Below are 23,707 nucleotides of genomic sequence, written 5' to 3' on the forward strand. Positions count from 1 at the left end.
TCCCTTCCGACCCTAGAAACTATGAAACTATATAGATTGGAGTGGATTCTCTACCAACTTCATGTTTGACTTCAGGGTCCCAAGGCTCCACAAAGGGAGAGAAGACTGGTTACAATCTCCTGAATGCAGTGACGAAGAGTCCAGGAATACAAATTCTAGAGCTGACTCCTATATCTCCTCCATTGGAGACCCCCAACCTTGTATGGGGGCTGGGTCAGAGATAGACAGCAGTAGACGAGTAGCTACCTCCAGCTGGGCCACAATCTCCATAGCCAGTTGGCACCAGTTAGAGTAGCCTCCCAGCTGCTTTTCCCTGTACTGAGGCAGAGAAGCAAGGAACTAGAATTAATTACTAACCAGCCTCCACTGGCTTTGCTTAGCACAGAAGCCAACGGTGGATGGCTGACTAAGCCAAAAGCAGCAGGGGACAGGGAAGCTCAGGGAAGGAAGGGGAGAAGATTCCATCACATTGCCCACATTTTTAGCTTCTTACCATAAATGGTGTTTCCCTCGATAAGCCCCTTCCCACGCTCTCCCACCACCACTCCATCTGAGTAACCGCAGCAGATCAGGTTGTTCCTCAGCACGGGGTCGCCGCCACGCCGGATGTCTGCCCCGCCCCACTGATTCTCCCGAATGACGTTTTCTGACAGAACAGAGGGAACATTACCAGAGAAGATCGCTAAAAAGACAGTGGCTGCATCCTATTCACAAGGACAGCCCATACACCAGGGGGTTTAGTTGCTAAAAAAGCAGGCATTTTACAGTCACATTTAGTGCTGGAGAACTCTAGGCTTTTCCTGAAAAGCAGTGCAAAATGCTTGTTTGGAACAGGAGCACAAGGAAAACCAGACCACCCTTGGGAACATGTGTAAATGGTACAGGCAAACATCACTCTGCACTGACCCAAGTCAGTGGCAAAGCTGGGAGAGTGATGCAGAACCAATCTGGTGAAGTCCTGGCTCCCCTAAAATCAGTGGCATAATTCTGACTGACTTAAGGGAGGCCTGGACGTCCAACACCATTGGTTCTAGGCTAGCAATTTCCTCTCTTCTTTTATCCTATACAGATGGCCTAAATTTGCTGCAGGTGAAGGCAGTGACATTTTTACTGGGGTTGCAAGACTGGATACTAAAGGAGGAATTCTATAACCTTTGTACACCTATATGGCACTTACCCAGTCATGCAAGTAGTACTTTTGGCACCCAGGCACAGTTTGCAGTTCTGTATCACTACAGCATGGACTTATGTGTAAGTCTGTATTCATAAACTGAAGATATACAGGAGAGCAGGAACTAGCCAGGTACATACACAGCTACATATACACTTACTTGAGTATAAGTGCTGGAAAAAAAATGAGAAGAGCTTGACAGCTGAGTAGCTAGAGCACTCACCCATGAACCAAAAACTCCAGGTTATAGGCACTCCTTGCCCAGAGGAGGCCTAAACCTACAACTCCTTGACTTTGCAGGTCAAGCATTCTCCAGTGCTACTTTTGAAGCTAAGCCACTGCACCTGTTATTTAGCACTGCAGTAGGGGAGCTTTTTTTTCCTAGTAGGAGCAAGGGTGCAGAACTTGCTCCCTCCCTAAGTAGCAGCCATCTCACTGAACCACACACCCTCCAGCTTGTTCTTTTCCTCCTGGCCCTGTCTTGGTTGCCTTTAAGTCCAGCATTAAAAGGAAGGATGGCGACAGACTGAATAGTGCTTGACCTATGGCTTGGTGATTAGCATGCAAAGGTAAAAAAGATGCATATTCAAGCCCCCTGGTGGATAACTGGGGCCTAAAACCAGGTTTTCCACTTGCTGGGAAGTGCCTGAACTATTCAACTATTTAAGCTGGATCACAAACAGGATGCCTCCCTCTTTCTATTTTTGTCTGGCAACAATTTTGTGACTTGGGTGTGTGCTCCGAGTGTACATACATAGCTGTGTACCTGCCTGGCCAATGTGTAGCTTACTGCACATGACAATATACACATATATACTTACCTCTCCACACTGCAAGAGTAACAGAGTTGCAAACCATGCATAAATATAAAAAAAAGTCATTTACACAGCTGGTAACAGAATTTCTCTCATGAATACTATTCTATTCACTCATACTATTCTTTACTGCATCACATAAGGGTGCTGGCCTAGCATGACATAGACATGGCACAGAAAAAGAAAACACAAGAAAAGCAAAAGTAGGACAGATTATTATTCTTCAGAAAGGCTTATGACAAAAAAAGAATGAACTTAATTGTTATATGTGCCACACTACAATCATCCTTTGAGGCTGTGTGTATATTAATAATTCACCTTCTTGATGGCAATTACTCTTTTTTGGAAAAATATGTATTTGTTTAAATGAATGTCAGAGAGCCTGTATTTACTGTTTTGGTGGAAAATAGGGTGACAATGAGAGTCTAGTCCTATGTAACGACAGAAAAAATTCAATTAGTATAACTAAGCACAGCTCCAGGCTTCTGCCTGTAATTCCAAATGGAGGGCAGCGATGTATTCAACAGCTTAATTGCACTTAATTTTATCACCAGTTCTACATAAATAATGTCCTTCCTTCACTCATATATGTGACTTCTGGGGAAACAACTCTGTGATGCCAATGAAGGAGAATAACATTAAGTAAACTGGCCCCCACTACTAACCAAAAATTATGGGAGTAAAATACAGTTCACATTATACGCTGATTCCCTACAACAGTGTATGAGACAAGAGGAGAAGGACAATTTCGGCTATGGTATAGAATGCACCAGCTCGCAGCCTGCTTTACTGAGAGCCAGTTATAAGGCGGACTCCTGTGAAATTATATCAGCTAAGAACTGCACCCACTGAGATTATGACAGAAACACCTTGGCAACAGAGATGCACTGAAATAACACTTAAAAGCCCAAAGTTCATTAAGAAGTATTGTCTATTACGTACAACAAAGGTGTTTTCATACCTATTATTTGGCCTCTTCCATTCTCATTCACTGCTATTCCAGCCTCCAGACCCTGGAAAATATGGTTTCCACTGAGAAAGAAAGGAAAACAAAGTCACCAAAAACTTTGTCATATATTGTGCATTAAGCATACAGGCTTGCTCTAAGATTTTATAGGTTAAATGTACAGGTAAAGTTGCCATTATATAGTTCATAAGTTACCAGAGAGCTCTTTTGTTCATAGGGCTGGCTTCCTGACTAGCCATAGGCCCCAGTTCATTTTCTTTTTTCTTTCATGTGAATTTCTCATGCTACGTAGCAACAATAATAAGGCAACATGCAATAAGAGAAAAAATGAATTCAGAAGTAGATACATGCAGAGCTGAAAAAGACAATGGCACTATAGACTTTTGGCTAATTTTCAAGTGGTCAAAAGTATGAATTATAATATCAGACAGGGGAAATTGTGCTAGAACACAGATCAATGGGAACAATCATATAATTTTACGCATCTATTGTTGGAATGAACCTCCCACTGCAAATCGTATTCATGCACTCCGTATACAATAAGATAAGCCAAAAATTATGAAACGGCATGTTTGAAAAGCATTCTCAACTCAAACGTTTTCAACAATACAACCCTGATCACCTGAGCAATAAACAGTAAATGCAATGATGCACGTCAGAAACAATCCATTAGCATATTGCAGAAAGGATTGCCTCCTCACCTCCCTCCACCCCACATCAACGAAAGGCAAAGTACAGATTAAAGAACTGTCCAGATTTAAAGTTGCTTAAGTTAGTTCAGGCTGGCAAAAATTCTAGCCAGACACATCAAAACACAATGCATGAGGCCCAGAAAGAACTGTTTTGAAAGCATCAAGGGACAGGATGTTACAGTAGCATAACTAGTGGTAGACATCAGCTCAGTCAGGTAAAACTTTCTGGCAATTAGTACCCCTGTGCCTCCATGCTGTTTAGCAGTCCCCCACTCCCCTCCGGTGTTTGGCACAACGTCCACCCCTGCTTTCCAGCATCTTTGTCCAGGGCACCAAAATTGCTAGTTACGCCTCTGAGATGTCACACCCTTTATTTCTTATTTGCTCTGTAACCAGGAGCCAATTTTTACTCACTTTTACACTTATGTGGGGACAACTAAGGGTGGATTCTGGCTCAAAAGTTGCACTTTTCTTAGTTTCTTTCTGTTTCCTAGGTTATTACTAGGTCTGGGGAATGCAAAATGGTATGGCTATTAACAGTTTATTGGGAAGTCCAAGTGTGAGGTTGCTGTTACAGGTTACCTTTAAACCATTCTAAATCTGTGGCATGTTATGCTGTCATAAAGTAAGAACAGTTTTGGAGCAGTCACAAGTTAAGGCAGGGGTGGGCAAAACATAGCCTGCAGGCTGGATCTGACCCACCAAGGGATTTTGTCCGGCCTGTGGTGGGTCCCTCAGACATGCCTGGCCCAGGCATGGGGGGCAGCACAGGCCATGGCCCATGCAGCCAGTCCCACGGACCCCAGGTACAAGGTGAGCAGGGGCACTGCAGTGGCCTGACTCACTTCCTGGCAGTGGCATCTCCTTCTGGCTGCAGCAGCCACCACACCAGACCCAACCCCACTGCACAGGCACCCCTGCCCAGACAGAGCAGTGGGTGGGGCCTCCATGAAGACCAACCCAAGACCTGCATGGGCAGGGCATGCTTGGCGAGGCTCCTGCTAGGATCAGGATCATGGGGTGATGACCACGCAGGACTGAGGCCCAGGGCAGAACCATGAGCTACCATTTGCACATCCCAGCTTTGGCTCTGGTCCTGGCCCTGGCCCTGGCCCTGGCCCTGGCCCCAGATCTGCCCACCTGTCCTGCTCCCAGACACTGCGCCCCGCCTACCTGCAACCCCATCCAATCCGCCTAGCTGCACACCCTGCCTGCCCGTGCTGTTCCTGACCAGTCTCCGTGGAGACCCTGGCATTGCTGGGTGGTGATGGCATGGTGCAGGGGCCCTGCAATCTGCTCCCCACACACCCCTGCCTGCAGAACTGGTGCCCATCGCAGAGGCATGTGGGGAGAAGATCACGGCTTTGCCCTGGGCCCCAGCCCTGCACTGTCACCACCCAGAAATCCCAACCTTACCTTGGTCCTGTCCACCCATCCCAGTCTTGGATGCCACTACCCACCCAGGCAAACACAGAACAGAGCCATTTAGGGAGTTTTGGTGAGCTGTTGTGGGCAGCATGCTGACCCAGCGTGGTGGGGTAGGGTGGGGACAGGGTGCTGGCCCAGCCCATGACAGCTCACCAAAACTCCTTTAGTGGACCTCCAACCAAACAGTTGCCTACCCCTGGGTTAAGACTTAATGCCATCTCAGACCTGCACAACTGTGACTTGGCACTAGACGGCCTGGTGAGCCGGGATGTGGACAGGAGCCAAAACTTATCCCTTCTCTGGGGTAGGTTGGCCTGTAGTTTGCAGGTGGAGAAACCACCATAGGGGCTGTGGCTTCCCTCACTGTGCAGCAAGCAGGAGCCAGCTGGAGCTATGAGTGGAAGGGGAAAAAATCTTGAAAAAAAACTATATGAAGTAAACAGGCAAAAAGGAAGAAGTAGAAAGAAAGGAGTGAAATAAAGAATTAAAATAAAAAGGACCAAATTTTTGCATGTGTTTCACTGAATTGGGATTGGGTCAGGGGAGAGTTAGCTTATTTATCACTTCAGGGTAGAGCTGAGACCCAGCAGGCTCACTGCATGGGTTGTGTAAGAGAGGTGCTGGCAGTGCCATTTCAAATGAATAGCAGTTCAGTTCAATTGAATACCATGGGGAAGGGGAAGCTGAGTCATAGCACAGTGGCCAGTAGCACTGGGGAGAGGCAGGATAGGTGAGGATGGAGATGGTTGCCTAGGGCTGAATGTCAATTGCCTATGCTCATTAGCAGTTAATTAGATTTTTAACCACTCCCCTTGTATCAGCAGCCAACCAGCAGAATGCAGAGGGAATTCAAATCCCTTCCTTGGCAAGCAGCAAACCGATGAGCTGTACCTGGGTGCTCAGAGCGGTCAAGGTGTGCTGGGATCGCACACCCTGGGGAGCAGGAGTGGGTGTTGGCTTGAGGCCAGCACCACCCCCTGGAAGAGTAGAGTTCAGGATTGAAAGTTTGCCCAAGGAGCAAAGGAGTGGGAAGGGCTGGGGATGGTGCATCTTGGGATGCTGGAGAAATGAAAATAGAGCATTTTATCTCCCCAGAGTAGACTAACGATACCCTGGAACGACCTGGGTAAAATGGATTGAAGAACCCTTGCTTGACCGGCATCATTTTACAACATTTAAAGGGTACTTAGCATTGGTTAACAACCTTTAATGGGAGAATGCTCCTGTTGTAAGTGCCTTTACGACAATTTAAAGCTAACCTGTGACATCACTCTGAGTCTGATCCTACCTCTATTAACACAAGGATTACTTATAGGTACCAAAATTTACAGTATTATACTGAGTGTCTGACATCTCTTATGCAACACCAACTGTTGTTTTAGACCCCATATGCTAAATTTCATCACAATCAGTGATTATCAAAACCTGGGATAGCATTGACAGCTACAGCCAATCTGTGTGTAGTAAACCACCTCCACTTGTGGCCTGGTCTCAACCAACAAGTAACATGGAAAAGCCAAGATATTTAGGTTCTTTTACACCATGGGTGTCAAACATATGGCCCTCAGGCTGGATGTTGCCTGTGCAGCCCCATAATCCAGACCTTGTTGCACTACACCAGCCCTATGCTCAGTGCCTGTGACATGTGCCACCCATGGTGCTTGCTGGGGCCGTGTGCCAGGCTGCACTGCATGCAGCACCTGCTCAGGCCAGTGTCTCAGACCAGCCCAGGCAGGTGCCACGTGTTCTGGATTAGGCATGTGGGTGGGTGGGGGTCCATTGGCCTGATCCCGCCTGCGGACCAGCCCTGCACCACTCATCCAGCCCACAGGGCCAGATGAGATTGACACCCCTGTTTTACACCATAGGGAAGCCATGGTACAAAAAGAGCACTTCAGGTTGTGACTGAAAAAACAAAGCCATTTGGTTTGCACACTCTCACAGTGAGCTTTCATTTACATGTTTTGAGAAAATTACAGTAATATTGCAGCATCATGGATCAGCCTCTCTAATGCACACCTGAAACACAATAAGAGTGCTTAAAAAGTACTGCAATTCTGGGAAATAGCTATTATTCTGAGAAAGCTGCTGCCACTTAACAAAGGAAGAGAGCTACATTCCTCCCACAGACACACTGAGAACTGCTCCACTCAGTTAACTTTCCAAGAATGCAATATCTGTTCTGACCTAATTCACTGAATTGGTGGAAACATTTTGTATGATGCCAGCTTAATCTAGACACCCAGTCACTTTGAAATGCTTTGGAGAAACTAAGCTTTCTCTGTGTTTTATTCCAAAGTGCAACAGTACCATGTAAAAATCACTGCTGCTTTTTACTGATGACCTCTATTTGTAATTTGCAATGGTAGAATATCCATGATAGAAAGATGTGATACTCTGGGAAGGGGAATGATTCCCTGGGTAATTCTCCATCCAAGAATTCTGAAAGAAATGGCCCATAAAATCCCAGGTCCAATAGTGAGTACTGTTAACAAATCTATCTAGTTGAAGAATAGAGAACACAGTGCATACATTTAACAAATGGGTAAAAAGTGGTCTGGACTAATACAGGCATATTAGTCTGATCAAAGAAACGTGCAAGATTTTAGGACATATTTTGAAGAAAATCAAAGGCATGGATAGGAATGAAAAAGGGGATAAAATACAACATGGATGTACCAAAGAGACACCCTACCAGAACAGACTCTCTCTGATAAAAAAAAAAGACTTTTCAGATCAGGGGTGCTCAATCTCTGACCCACGGGCCAAATCTGGACTGTGGAGCCACGTCATCTGGCTTGCAGGGATCTCCACGAGTCAGGAAATTTGGCGTTGGGGAAGCAGGTAATTAATACTGCCAGTCCTACCCTGCTGCCAAAATATTAAGCACTGTGCAGCCAGATCCATACCCATCCAGGGCCACTGCCATGCAGCTGGATCAGGGCCTGACCACTCCCTTACCAGCTGTGCATGGACAGATTAGGGCCAGGCCATTTTGTGTGTGCAGACCGAGCCCCCACTATGCCTGCCCCACATGCTGGATCAAGCCCACCATCTGGACTGCAGATAGACCTGGCACCACCCATCTGGCCTGTAGGAGGGTTGGGGGCAAAGGGGAGGTTGGGCACCACTATCTTAGACAAAAGAAGTGCAACAGATCTCATCTACCTGGACTTCAGTATAGGATCTGATGTGATGCCATGAGAAACTACTAGGTGAATTGGAGAAGATGTGGTTTAGCAGAGGAATTATAAGGAAGAAATGGTCAAAAAGGAAGATGGCAGTGAATGGTACTGAAAGGTGAAATGAAATGACAGGCTAGAGGGATGCTACTGATGGATTTCCTCCAGGACAGGTTTCAGGACCTGCCTGGTTTAATAATTTAATTATTGAGCTTGGTACAAAAGGCAGGAGTGTACAAATCAAACTTGATGAGGACACAAAGTTAGGAGGAATTGTCAGCACAGAGGAGGAAGAATAGAAATAGATTACCTTGAAAACTGGAGTCAGGGAAATGGGATGAAATTAATTAGTACAAAACCCAAGGTCGTGCCCTGGGGAGTAATATGAGCTTCTACAGAAACATGGGAGCTCATCAGTTGGAAGTCACAAAATAACAGGGTTGGAAGTGACCTCAAACCATATCTAGTCTAACCGCCTACAAGAATCATAGAGAAGTATGGTTGGAAGGGACCTTCATAGGTCATCTAGTCCAACCCTGTGCCTGAAGCAGGACCATCCCTATCCAAACCATCCTATACAAATCCATTATGAAATTCTTAGCAAAACTACACAGTCAACCCTGACCCAACCACAAGACATAACACCCTAATCTGACACAGGTAAAGCAGGAGGACCACGATGGCCAACATCCTGCTGCTGCAAAGATTATTGTGTACTCAAGAGATCCCAGGAAGAGGGCCATGCCCCCCACTACAGAGGAAGACAAAAAAACCCCACACTCCATACCAATCTGACCATACTAATTCCTTCCTCACCCCAAATACGGTGATTGGTCTGACCCTGAGTGGAGGGCAACCTCCAGGTTTAAGTCTCATCAAGAACATGTAAAAATCCTAAACTTTTACTGCAGCCAACACTCAGTGCTGCTAAGGAAGGTTTAAATAAAAACCCTGATGCATGTAGCAGTCAGGGGGGGGGGGGGGGGGGGGGGGCGGGGGGGAGAAGGGGAAGGAATTCCCTCCCAGCCCCATGAGGCAACCAGGAAAGCAAAGAAGCATGGGAAATACCCATAGTAGAACACAGGCATAACTATACTTATATCAACTCTGAGCATAGCTGTCCAATCTCTTCTTGAACACCTCCAGTGATGGAGAGTCCACACCTTCTCCAGGCAGCCTCTTCCTTTGCCTCACTGCTCTAACAGTGAATAAGCTTTTTTCTTGATATCTTATCAGGACTTTTACTCCCAGATGATACCTGACCAATGCTTATCTGGCCCTCTCTTGAAAACCTCTAATGAGAGAGAGTCTACAATTTGCTTAGCCAGTGTATTCCTTTCTGTTAGAACAGTAAGGCAATGGAAGTTTTTTCTTGATTTCTAATCTAAATCTAAATCTACATTACTGCAATTTAAACCCATGCCATCTTGTCCTGTTCTCTATGGTAAGGAAGAACAGTTTTCTTCCTCTGCTTTATGCAGCCACTCAAATATTTTAAAAAGTTGCTTTTACATTCCTCCTTAATTGTCTTTCCCCAGAGATAAACATGCCTAATTCTTTAAACCTTTCCTCATATGGCTTGCCTTCCAACCTTTAGTCATTTTTATCACCTGCCTCTGGACCCTTTTCAATTTCTCCATGTCCTTAAAAAGTGGAGCCCAGAAATGCATACAATACTCTAGATCAGGGGTCAGCAACATTTCGGAGCAGGGCACCCCTTTAGCAGAAGCTAGCTCTGAGTGCAGGCCACTTCCAACCTGGTTCATACCACTACTGCCACCACAATCACTGTGCCTCCCCAGTGACCCCATCACAGTTTTTCTCTACCACCTGGCTCTACCACCAAGTGTATTAGCAGACCCAAAGTTGACTATGAGCCACCAAGGTGATAAGGCCATAAAAAAGGCTAATGTAATCCTACGATGTATCCCTTGAGATGTTACCAGCAGAGAGAGGGAAATATAAATGTCATTGTATATGGCATTGGCAACTTGATCTGCAATACTGTGACAATTTCAGTCATCCCTGTCCAAGACTCAAGCTGCAGCAGAGGCAGAGAAAGGCTGGAAGGGTGATCAAGGAGATGGAGAATCCATTTTATGAGAAGAGATGAAAGAGCTTGTCTAGTCTAGCAAACCAAAGGCTGACTGTTATCTATAAATGCCCCCAGCCTGAAGAAGAGCTACTCAAACTAAAGGATAGAGCTGGCACAAGGACAAATGGGGATAAACCAGCCAGGAAAAAAATAAAGGCTGGAAATTAAAGTTTGTTAACCACCAGAGCAGGAAAGCTTTGGAACAGCCTCCAAATTATGAAGGCAAAACACCTGACTGCTTTCAAGACAGAACTTGCTAAGTTTGTGGAAGGGACAATGTGATGTGGAGCCTGCAGTAGAGAGGAACTGGCTTCAGTGACCCAGACAGTTCCCATCAGCCCAATGTCCCTGTGTTCATTAAAACACAGGATTGTATCAACAACACACCTGACTCCATTATCAGTTTCTTCTTCTATCTGGAACAACCCAAAAGAGATCCTGCATTTCCAGCAAACTCCTCAGATCATGAGGGGTAATATATTTCAAACCATTGCACAGGATCTGCCTTAATGACAAAGGTGAGAGAGAGATTCATTAAAGAGCTGACCCTAGTGTGAAAATCCAGCCCACAAGCAAACATTTCCCTAGTAGTTTATCTCTGGTTGATATGCTGTTTTCCATTAAATGGAGGTGGATCTTTTATTGCTTGCAACTGTACTGCCTGAATTTAAGGCATATTTTCAGTGCTCAATTACACCTTAATGCTTAGTTGGATTGCTCATTTTGACAGCCAGAGGAAACCAGCATTGTTCTATGAGCACAATAGGAGCACAGTGAGGAACATACTGAAAGCTGAAAAACATTAATACAGGGCTCCACAATTAAAATCCTATAGACTTCTGTTGCACTGTGCTCTCCATATATTCACAGGTCCATGGGGGGGCACTGTTCCAAAGCTCAATGCCTGGGAGATATGTCTAAATGGCACTTCTGGTGTTCAAACAACCCCACCCCCTACCCTCCTAGCATCTAATGCTGACTGTTCCAGAAGGTATATCCTCTTGGACAGTTTTCTGTTGATGAGTGAATCAAAAGTGAAGACTGTGGTGCAGTCTGGTGGCACTGAATCACTTATGTCCTGTTTTCAAGGTCCATAGCGTTTAAGAGCAGCTGAGTTCACCAACTGGGATAAGCATCATCATAAGTGGTTTAGGAACTAAATCCCATTATCAAAAGTGCCTCAGTTAATCTGGAGCTTAAGTCATGAAAATGGAGTTTAGGCTTTACAAAGTTGAATTAAGTTACGCCTAAATACAGTTAACAATCTCTGCCTAGCTGATTTAGGAACCAAAATCTTGTTTCAAAAGTGATGTAACCCTTAAGAGCCTTCCAGTGAAACTACGGCCCTAAGTGCCTAAATCACTTTGAAAATAAGACTTCAGCTCCTAAGTGACTTGTGTACTTTTCAAAAATGTAGCTCAGACCTTACCAGGGACTTAACAGTAAACTTCAGCCCACTGGCCCTGGTGCAAAATATGGCTGATAGGACCACTGGGCATCTGGGTTTGTGGGCCTCAGAAGAGGGCAAAAATGTCTTTCATCAAATGGGGGAAGGTGTTACCAGGGAATGGGGAAAGAAGGTACTTTACGTACAAACCACTGTCTACTTTTATCCATGTCTACCTGCAGGTACTTAGACACATGATAGGGGTGTTCAGTATCTGGAAGTTTGGACACAGCCAGTATGGCAGTCCATGGATTTGCAATATACGTTTGTGTATCTCCCTCAGCCAATTACCAAACCACTCAGATTGTTCTTGATATATCTGTGTCTCCATGGGGACAGGGCTGGGTTAGTGAGTTAGGTGACAAGAACCATGAATGAGAGTGCAGTGTGCTAAGGCATAGCAAGGGTAGCACAGAGTGACAGGGCTAGTAATCATGGGAGTGCATCCAAAGCCTGGACTCGCACGAGTGCTGATGAACTGGTGGGGGCAAAATGGGGAATACTTTTACATTCAAATATGCTGATCAGCAGTGATTAGGAAAACAATGATACCTTATACATAAAACATTTCCTTCCCCTAATGGAACCCCACAGTAAATTATCCCTGCCTGTTCATTCCACCTTTCCTATTTTGCAATGTCAACTGATCTTGATAGCTCTTGATTACAAGGTATCAGTATGGTGTTTTGGAAGGCTACTACTGACATTGTGACCAAGGTCAGAATGGAAGCTGTACAATGAATCATCTACTCTCCATTGTCTTTTTCCAGACTTGTTAGTTATATATCATATAGAAGTCAGCTCTGTCTTAGAAACTGTTCCTTGTCTGATGGAGCAATTTTGTTATCCCTTAATAAAGAAACCTCCTCTTGACCCTGGCAAATCTGTTTCAGATTTATCATCTCTAGCTCTGATCTTGGAACAAGTGGTCTGAAACCAATACTTAAGCACTGACATAAGAGGCTTTTAAGAACACTTGGAATCCAGCACTTGGCATAAACTATGCACTAATGAGAAGTCACTTAAATAAGGGCCTGCAGCATTTGGGCTTAAAGTACTAATAATTATGCATTATTTTTAGTGTGGGCAATCCCTTTTGATCTACTACATGTTCTGTGCAGTTCCAATTCTAAACAAAATCTTCTCTCTCATACCTTAAACCGGTGGCATAATTTGGTGCAGGTGAAAAAGGTGCCAGGGACAGGCAGACTGCTCTACACCAGCAGCTGTCTGAGCCTTTCAGTACTCAGGTACAAGTGACACCCTTCCCCTTCCACTTCCCCACCCCCATATGTTTTGCCCAGATCTCAGCTCTCTCTCTTGGGCAGGGTTTTGCCAAGAGTGTGAAATCAGCTAGTTATGCCTCTGCCTTAAGTTGTTGTGTAACATCACTGAGTTATTGCTTCATTCTACCCCAGAAGCAGCTGCATTTCAGCAGCAGATAAAGAAAGTTTGGAGCTATGAACTAACATAACTTTTACTTGATTTAAAAAAAAGGAGTGAGCTAAATCACTGTAACTAACTGCGAGTGAAATGGTTAAAGATGCAATGGCTCTGCCACACTTGCATCACTACAGGAGCTGGCTGACATGACAAAGTACATTATAACAGCTTATACTCATATCCTTTGAGGTTGATGCAACTGTTATATCTATCTACCGATACCCTATAATGCAATTTGGGTTCCTTTCAATGGAAAAGTACCTTATATTAATGTAAAGTATTATCACTTCCATTTAGTAAGAAAAACAAATCACTAAAAGGTAGTTTGACATCATTAAAATGAAAGAGAAGGCAAATAAAAGAGCTGCAGCCACTTATTCAGCAAAGATAACTATACTAACATTTTGCATTTGTACAGCCCATGTTCATCTTGAAACACTTTACAAATGATGGCCCTTGTGTATCAATGAGACACGACAAAGGATGGCTTTGCAGTTAAGATAAGACTGCCATTTAAGTGACAAGAGTTCAAGTCCCCAGCCCATCCCTCTGTACAAATCTGTTTCTCTCTTCCTGGTTCATAAAATGGGAACCTTAATTCTTTCTGCATTTATACACAGTGGGAGCTCTTCACAAGTAGGACCTTTACTCCTTAAGTATGCATGTGTGGGTGTGTGGGTGGGTGGCACAATGGGGCTCTCATCTTAGCTGGCTCAGTTGGCCCTTAGGTCTTACAGAAATACAGATAAAATAAATGCAGTCATATCTAGATGCAAAGACATCAACCAACCACCACAACAGCCTGAGGTAGGAACATTTCTAACTGAGGACATCAGGGTGAAACTGCAATAAAATCTCAGAAGAGGGCTCATGTGGTGAGCTGGGTGGCTTTCAATTTATTCTCAGGAAAATGAAGGTTCAAGGTGACTTGGTCAGAGAGAAATACAATTTGGATGGGATGGACCCTCTGAGCCCTCTGTTTCCTCCACATATTTCATGCCTTAAAATGTGGTGGACTGCACTCCTCATTCCAGCAGCATTGGAGCCCCACACCTAAAAGTGCCCAGTCCTCCTTTACCCAAGGGCTGAAGGAAGGGGTGGAGGGGGCACCTTGTGCTGGAACTGGTGTGTCACAGGTACTGGTCTCCTATAGATGCATGCTGCCACTAACTTTCCCAAATGCCATCTGGATCCATCCCCCACCTACCCCAGGAATGTATCAGGCCCACATCCTCTTGCGACCAAGGAGAACAACAAGGTCAGATTTAAGCCCCTGGGCCAGTCTCTTCAGCTCATGTGGATGATTTATGATCTGTTTACATGAGAAGCAGGATTGATGGATGATGACAGTAGTGCCTGGTCTCTTCATATCACCCAATGTGGATAGTCCCTTTGCCAGGGGAGGGGGAAAGGGTGTTTTGCCAGGGGAGGGGGAAAGGGTGTTGCCCTCATATATAGTTCTTGATAAGAGAGACCCACATTAGCCAAAGAGAGGGCAGCAACCCTTCCCACTCCCCTGCCGAGGGGACCACCCACATTGGGTGATATAAAGGGACCAGACACTACCTCCAGCCTCCATCTATCTTACTTCCCATGTACAAGAGAGATCTAGGTACTGGCTGAGCATCACATATGCGACCCCAAGGACATAACTAACAAGCCCCACAGAAGAGGGACATTCCTATCCCAGAGTAAAAGACTGCTTTTGTCAAGGGAGGGAAGGGAGGAGGAATGGTGTCTCTCCAGCTTCCATTACTAATAAAACCCACTTTTGCCATGGTTATGTTCCTGGGCGTAAGAGACAGCCAAAAGGAACTGAAAAGATAGGTCCTGTGGGACACAAGTGATGGACTTTTGGGGTGATCAGCAGCATTGGGGGGGTGGGGGGGCGACTGTTGATGTGCACCTGCGTGCACCCCCTACACATTGCCAATGCCCCCAAGGAACTAATTTGTTCTTTTTGTGTCAGAGACACTCCCCAGAAGGCAGCACATGCAGGATGCTAGGCTGGGCACATCCATTCATCTGAAACCCTTCCTCAGACAAGGAACATATTCAGCCCAGGGAAGTTTTGTTAGTGTGAAGGAATCCTGACAGCAACTGATATACTTAAAATGATATCTCCAAGGCAGAAGGACAGATCAAAAGAACAAAAAAGAAACTGCTTGCTGTCCATACATTAAAGCAGAGACAAACTAGAATGGGCATCATATACTCTATGCCCACCAGCAAATGCTGTGTCCATTGCACACAGGATGAATAGTGCAGCCTTGATAGAGTTCCTTTTCCCTTGGAAATGAATTAAATGCTGGCACTGGAGCAACAGAAGCGTCCCCATGCACCTGGTGGTCAGACTTCTGCTCCTTAAAGCATGAAAAAAGGTTCACATATGCAAAACAGAAGATGGGAGGGAAAATTTAAAATGGGGAGAAGAGGGGGGAGAGAGAGAGAGAGAGAGAGAGAGATCATTGCTTACTAACATACCTCACTATGGGGTTTCCATTATACAGGATATAAATGCCGGCTTCTTTATTCCCATAGATCTGATTGCTACGGATGATGCCTTTTCCGTTGCCAAGGACAACGATGCCTGAGCGAAGGCCACTGTGTATCTTATTACACTGCAGTTTTATGTATGCACATGTGGAGAATAAAGGTAAAACAGGAGAGAGAGAGAGAGAAATCACTCAGACAAGTCAACAAGAGTAAGCAGCAGCCTGGAGCTGTACAGCTTCCACAGACATGGCAAAGAGAAAGAGACAGACGATCAATCCAGTTACCAGGAGGTTACAAAAACACAAACACCTTTAATGGATCACATTTGTGTTCAACTCAACTTCCCTGGTGATGTTAGTGCCTGTTGAAAGATACAGGGTATGACTGCCATCTCAGCCCCATCTCTAGAACTCCTACAGCAATACTGAAGAGGCACCTGCCTTACTGTCCCTAGGAGGCCTGAGATGAGACTGTCTCAGTCTCCATGTCTACCCATGACCTGCTTTTTGAGACTCACAAGTAGGCTCCTATGCCCTGTAGTCACTCTTTGAAGTGTCAACTGGGTGCAGGCTGCAGCTTGCCCAACAGCCAGAGACAAAAAAGAATGCTGGTCACTCCTGATAGGAACAAGAGTGGTGACCACTCGGTATTCCCTAACCCAGGCTGGAGTCCCTCCCTCAAGTCCCACAAAGCTAAATCAAAGTGATTTTGTTTGGTTCAAGGAGACCCTACGCATACTTCTACACTCCTCCCATATCTCTATGGGACTGTCACTGCCCGGGCGTGCAGAGTTGCTGCTATTTAGGCAATCATGGCTCCACTCTGCCTTCAGCAGAACAGGGCCAGAATTTCTCAGTGGTAGAGGCAGGAGGAAGAACTCAGAGGAACTGGGGAAGCAGAACAAAAAAGGCCCATATGGCAGAATCAGTCTTCCAGCTTGCTCCATATAAAACCCGTTCAGGGCTCCTCAAACTGAAAAATCATAAAATAACGCAGGACACATCAGGCCTGTGTTGGAATAAAGCAAAATGCAAGACAGAATCATTCTGATAGGAAACACCACCCAAGCATCCCCTTAGCTGCCTGATTGCCTTGAAGTAATATTGTGCTTCTCCATGGCCTTAAGAATGCTGCACAGATCATCCTGATCTGCTCATGCTTCCATGAGCTCACATGGAGCTCCTTGTTTCCTTTGGCTGCCCCTGATCTTCTGGTCCCAGCCACCTCCTCTTTCCCCTTCCTCCTCTGTACTGAAGGACTGGTTACAGCACAAGAAGCATTAAGAGTCAGGTCTGTGATGGACCTCAGGCAGACAGGGTAAAGGATTTTCAAAACTGCTTGGGCACCTGTCAGCTCCTAGTGGGAACAATAGAGGTTTCCTCTCTCCCCGGATAAGATCCATGAGAGCTGCTGGTGACTAAGCTCTTCCTGTCTGGACAGTGTTCCTGCTTTCAGCTGCAAATAATTGGGCTTGAAACTGGTACAAGGCTATTTCCCAACCTGCAATGTGGGCCAGGGTCACCTGGGAGAGTTTCATTTAGGCTGTAACTATATGATCTTGGTTTGTACACCTCCAAGTCTACTGAGATCCCATCTCTTGAGTTAATTCTTTGAGCACTACTGTAATAACAGGATATAACAACACAACAACATATTGCCTGTCCTGGGACTAGAGCAGCTGCAGTCTTAGGTAGGAAAGTTTGTATTTGTGGGATACTTTATTGTGTGGCAGGCTGCTAAGTTGCTTTTTTTTAGTGGTGGCTCCATGGAAACTTGAAAGGTTAAACTGAGCCCCAGCACAGAGGGACAGGTGGGTTTAGAGCAGGCAACCTGATCAGAGTTTCATAATCAACACAAGTTATTGCCTGCCTATGATTTATCATTTCATCACAGATTTATCGTTTATCAAGAATTTATCATTTCAGCGCAGATGCACTCATTTGAAATGTTTGGCTGCTTGTTTAATATACATCTAGAAAGATCATCTTCCCACACCTGGCATGTTGCTCCTTACCTAATCATGCAGTTCTAAGGTCGGTGATCATTTGGGAATCATTTAAACAGACCAATAGCACATTTGTCTCTAGAAGTAATTTCAGTGTTTAATGAAACCTGATTTGCCATCAGGAGGTCTCTGAAACAAATTATTTTGAGGTTAAGTTCATTATAAATCCAGAAGGGCTACCCTGAGGACAATAAGCTGCGCTAAAGCGAGGGTAAATCTCTAGTGCAATTTGGACAGGAATGTAGTGGGAGTGTTTGGCACCAAGCAGAGCTGAACCAAGGACACGCACATACCAGTATCAGAGGGTTGGCTCCTTTCCTGATGTCCACCCCAGCCTCACAATTAGAGTGGATATTATTGTCTGCAATCAGACCTCCCGCTGACAGGCGGAGAAATATCCCCGAGGCTTTACAGTGGTGGATGTCATTCTTCAGCATGATGACCTGCAGGGGAGAGGAAAGGCATTTTTTCTTGTAATTATGGGGTTTGAAAGAAAAAAAATCTGATTAGAAATCTAGTTTTGTTCACTCTGCTGCCTGGCATACCCTACCTTGGAACCCCCCACCCCTCCCCCCATGCGGAATGCCCATTGTTGGGGATCATCATCGGCTTCATCTATTACATCATTGTGCCTGGAAATTCATGAGCTGCTTTCAAGGCAGGGTCAGACTATGGTCTCTTTGTTCAAAGAGGTGAGCGGTAAGTTCCTATGTCATTTATCTGTAACTGTAACCTATGATGAGTCCTCATGCTGGACTGGAGTCCTTGGTGTTTGCAAATACAGAACAAGAGAACAATGCCTTTCCCCAGTGACTTGCCATCTTAGTATAACAACAACTGATGGACACAGATAAGCTGTGGGAAAGGAGACACCAGTGAACAATGAGGCGATACAGGTCAGCATAATTGGCCATGGTCTTGGTGCATCAGGGACTGGCCTGTAGTCTTTTTCCAGGCATCACACTATGCCCAGGGTTTTACAGAGGGTTCTCAAAAAGATTTCTTTTTCTGGTGTTTATTGAGGACTATGAAAAGCAGCACAGGAGAAAGCATGAAGGTGCTTGGTTGATAGTATAACAGGTGGGCAAGGGATACTAGCATCACAGACTAAGAGGCAAAAAGTAACTTTTCAATGCCAAATGGAAAAGAATAGGTCAGGCTTGGATAGATCCCAGAGAACAAAGACAAGGAACTTCTGTGTGATAAGCCAGAGAAAGGAGGGATAAACAGGGCAATATGGTCAGAGGGATGAGCTTAGACAGTAATCTTTGTAGCTGCCTACTGGATAAATAGTGGGACAGGGCCTGGCTCCTCCCCCCACCCCCCCGCATACTGCCCCCTAGCCCTATTGGTGCCCCTCAAACCCCGCCCCCCTCGCTGGAGGGGGCCCCCAGCTGCCAGGGCTATGGGGTCAGACCTGTGTCCCCCAGGCCAGATCTGTGTGCAGGGTGGGGGCGGGTGCAGGCTGCCTGCTGTGGGCTCAAGCTCCCACCCTGCTGCTCTCCCCCAGAGCCTCCAGTGGGTGCGACCCAGCACTGCATGGCTCAGTGGGGCCATGCGGGGGCCATGCGGGGAAGCTGCTTGCTGCTGCGAGCTTCATGTTGCCCTGGCGAGGTACAACCCTGTGCTGCCACACCTGCTGCTGCCGTATGCACAGGGGATGCCTCGCCACAGCAGTGTGGTGCTCGCAGCCGCAATTAGATTCTCTGCACAGCCCCGCTGTGCCCTGCAGTGCCGAATCACACCCACTGGGCTGAGGAGGAACCGAGGGAGGGCAGCAAGGCAGGAACCCAAGCCCACAGCAGGCAGCTCACCCTCACCCAGCCTTGCACACAAATCTGGGAGGTGAGGTATAGGTCCCCCCTGTCCCAGGGAGTGCGCAGCAAGGAGCCAGCCCCTCCACCCCACCACCCCGGACAAACCACCCATGTCCCTGTCCCACTCCCCACTGAGGCCCTACGGCCATGCATTGTGGCCCCAGGCCCCAAGCCACATGCACCACCCAACGAGGCAACAGCCCCAGCCCTACCCAACTCTCTCCCTCCCTCCCTATGGGGGTCTCAATCCCACACCGCCTCCTTACCTGCAGGAGCTGCTCTCCAAGCTGCCTGGGGCCATGTGCGTCCCCTGCCTGACTGCCCTCTTCCCACTGCCTCCCAGCCGCCTGCAGGCTGGACCTCTGCCCGCCTGCAGAGAGCTCTTTGCAAGACTGCAAAACCCACAGGTTTCTTTGGTAAAATGAGAAATCTGTGTTTTCCTCCTATAAAGGGGAAAATCCATGGTTTCCTCTGTTTTCCCGTGGGAAACAGAAAACCCAGATCTCTGATCATGAGGAAGATGACAAAAGCCAGGAAAAGAATCCCAGCTGTAGGCCAGAGCAGAGAGACCCTGTCTGAGAGGTGTCCCAAACCTGCAAAATATAGATATTGACTAGATATGAGGCTCTGGAGAAAGGTCCATACCCAAGTTACAGGACTGAGTAACAGGCACGGTGACAATGATGATCGAGCCAGAAAGTTACAGCACCAGTCTCCCCACTGAAGTCAATAGGAATAGTGGCTCATCAGTAGCAGCTAGCAGGGGTGGGCAATTATTTTGGGCGGAGGGCCACTTACTGAGTTTTGGCAAGCCATCAAGGGCTGCGTGATAGGCAGCCAGGGGCAGATAAATATTAATTTTTCTAAATTTTTTAGGGGCCCCACAGGTTTTAGGGGCCCCTGGGCTGCATTTTGCCCACCCCTGAGCTAGGGGCTTCCAAATGAGTCCCTCTTGACAGCCTAGTGGCAGCTGCTGCAGCAGTGCTGTACATACATATAAGGCCCACCCAAATAGAGGAGGAGCAGGACCTAAACATAGATTGAGGACACAGAAGAATTCTAGACTGGCTGCACAGCCTCTGTAGGGTTTATATCCCATCCTTCCAGTGGTACAACACTGCTGCCCTCTTACACCATCCCTTGCTTAACCAGCTGAGAATTTGTTTTTCCAAAGCCTGTTGATGAGCAATGATGAGCCTTTTGGGTCATAGGCAGCTTCACTACATTCTTGGGCAGCATCTCACCCAACATCCTTTCATTCAATCAATGACTTGGGTTAGTCTGTGCTAGGCTGCTTCTAATGCCAGAAGGTCTGTTTATAGGGAAGCCATGAGAGCATGTATACACACCAGCAAGGGCCACAGAAGTTAGCAGAAACAAAAGCGTCTGCACACACCTTCTGCTGGCTGTCAAGTGGTGGCAGAAGCTAGCAGTCAGAAAGATGCTGTTGGTCTGTCAGCAGATCAAAGGGCTTCTGCTGCCACAAGGGAACTGGGAGGAGGCACTCACAAATTTTGAAGGCTGGAATCAGAGTTCTGCCAGCAAAACTGCATAATACAGATCAGGCCTAGGAGAGCAGGTATGGAAAGAGTTGGCTGAAGAAATTTTCAAAGGTCCTACAAACGTTACCCTTAGCATCTTACTGGCATTAGTAACTAGAAAGCCATCTCTCCATTCCAAGAGCATAGGTGGTCTTTCAAAGATTTCTTTAAAAGGGCTGTGCCAACTTGAAATGTACCAGAAGCTGAATATCCATAATTTTCTTATAAACATGCTAAAGACTGATATCTTCAATGTTGATATTTTAAAAGAGAACAAAAAGGAAGGACCAATAATAGGGAAGTTATTGTCTAAATTGAATAACCAAGCAAGATACTTCTTGAAAAACTTTAACTGGCATTGAACCTGCAGCTGCGATTTGTAAAGGGGACCAAGTCCTTCCTACCCATTGGCAGTACGCAAACCCAGGTGTTCAAAAATCATGAGACTGGTTTGAATAGGATATATCTAAGTCTTTTTTCTCAGCCTTCTAAGCCTTTAGGCAGTCAAATTTTTAAGCTTCCTTCTGTCACCATGATGGCTAAAAATATATTTTAAAAAGAAAAAGAAAATGGAGTCTTATAATCACATGATTCCAGGAGCTGGAGCTGTATGAGAAAAAAACAAAACAAAAAAACAATCATCAAATACCATGAAATTTTAAAACCTGGCAACAACACCTTGGCCTTCAGTAGGATATTAGCACCTTGAGTAATGTCAAATATCTGTTCTCAGTGGAGAGAGCAGGCTCCTAACCCAAAGCTAGTAGCCCTGGGAAATGTTATATTTTCCCAAATCTAAGACAACTTTGAATTTAAGGCTAGCCCCCGCTAATGAGATTCTATACATGGAAAAATTATGTTGTGCTAATTTGCCATGTATAGAGCTAATTATTGTTGGATTGTTTCATTTCACCTGCCCCACTGCTGCAGCAGGGAAAGCAAAGGCAGAGAGGCAAACAGCAACAAGTGGACAGGTGACAGGGGGGCAGACAGTGTGAGCCCCATCCCTTGCTCCCCTACCTCTTGCCCACTATACTCCTTATACCCTCAACCACGTGTCTCCCCTGTCATCTGTACTCCCTCACAGTGCTTGTGTACCTTGCCACATTCCCCCCCCCCCCCCCTCCCCCCCCTCCCCTCCCCCCCCCCCCCCCCCCCCCCTGCCTGTGCCCTCTGGTACATCCCCCTGCTGCCTGCTCCCACAGGTGCCTGCACCGTCCCGCTTGGTCCCCCCCCCCCGCACCTGCCGATCAGCTTTAGCTCTGGCCCTGCAGTAGTTGAGGTGGTGACAGCTCTGGCCCATAGCTCTAGCTCCAGCTCCAGCCCATGACCAGATCAGAGTCAAAGCCATAGCTGCCACCACCATTGCCAATATAGTGCCCCTCTAAAAACGCATAAAGGAGGCCCTGGAGAACTAGAGTGTTTAGCCTCACCTCAATACCTGGGAATTTACTGGAACATATCATAAGGAAGTCCATTTGCAAGCATCTGGAGGAGGAACGGCTGATCAAAAGCAGCCAGGATGGATTTATGAAAAACAAATCATGTCAATCTAACTTGAACTCCTTCTTTGACAAACGAGCTACTTAGGTGGATGAAGGAAACACTGTATCTGGATTTCAGCAAGCCTTCTGACAAGGTTCCACAGGACCTTCTCAAGTCATAAACAAACTGGAGAAATGCAGGCTGGACAAAACTACTTAACGGTGGATAGACAACTGGCTCAATAGCCACAAGCAAAGGTCAATTATTAATGGCTCCACATCAGAAAGGCATGAGGCCTTGAGTGAAGTCCCACAAGGGTCTGTTCTGGGTCAGTGCTGTTCAACACGTTTATTAATGATGTGGATGTTGGAATTGAGAGCTTCTTGGGCAAGTTTACATTGAACACCTTCAAGAGCAAACTGGATGCTTATCTTGCTGGGATCCTATGAACCCAGCTGACTTCCTGCCCTTTGGGCAGGGGGCTGGACTCGATGATCTTCCGAGGTCCCTTCCAGCCCTAATGTCTATGAAATCTATGAAAAGTCTGCAGATGACACGAAACTGAGAAGGACTGCAAAGATACTGGAGGACAGGAGTGCAATTCAGAAGGACTTTGACAGATTAGAAAGCTGGACTGGTGCTAACAGGATGATGTTTAATGCTGACAAATGCAAGGTGCTATACCTCAGGATGAATAATCATAAACACAAATACAAATGGGTGACATGGCTGGATGGCAGCACTTCAAAGAAGTCTTTGGTAGATCACAGACTCAATGCAAGTCTGCAGTGTGATGTAGCTGCTCAGATGCGGTTTTGGGATGCATCAATAGAAGCACTAGGTGCAAAACACGGGACGTGATAATGCCTCTCTAGTTGGCACTGGCTAGGTCTCATGTAGAGTACTGTATGCTGTTTTGGGTTCCACATTTCAAAAAGGACATGGAAAAGTTAGAGGGGGTCCAGAGGCTGATAACAAATGATAAAGAGCTTGGAAGATGAGTCATATAAGGGGTTAAAGGCAATAGGCATGCTCAGATTGCAGAAAAGATGCTTAAGAGCATGATAGCAATTTTCAAATACCTGATGGGTTCCCATGAAGAAAAGGGAAAGCAGCTTTTCCC

At 46.1% G+C, this 23,707-nt stretch overlaps 1 protein-coding gene across 6 annotated transcripts in view; it reads right to left on the bottom strand.

Annotated features, from left to right (window-relative positions):
- The window catches only part of FBXO10 (F-box protein 10), an 86,345-nt gene that overhangs the window by 14,536 nt on the left and 48,102 nt on the right, over positions 1-23,707 (bottom strand). For all 6 annotated transcript variants that reach the window (XM_006021457.3, XM_025201421.1, XM_025201422.1 and 3 more), the window contains 4 exons: positions 18,035-18,184; positions 15,725-15,861; positions 2,948-3,018; positions 494-646 (listed from right to left, as the gene is read on the bottom strand). In XM_006021457.3, coding sequence (XP_006021519.2) covers positions 494-646; positions 2,948-3,018; positions 15,725-15,861; positions 18,035-18,184 — 511 coding nt within the window. The remainder of the gene's footprint in view (positions 1-493; positions 647-2,947; positions 3,019-15,724; positions 15,862-18,034; positions 18,185-23,707) is intronic.

The sequence above is a fragment of the Alligator sinensis genome, unplaced genomic scaffold (assembly GCF_000455745.1).
Source record: "Alligator sinensis unplaced genomic scaffold, ASM45574v1 scaffold434_1, whole genome shotgun sequence".
Classification (NCBI taxonomy): Eukaryota; Metazoa; Chordata; order Crocodylia; family Alligatoridae; genus Alligator; species Alligator sinensis.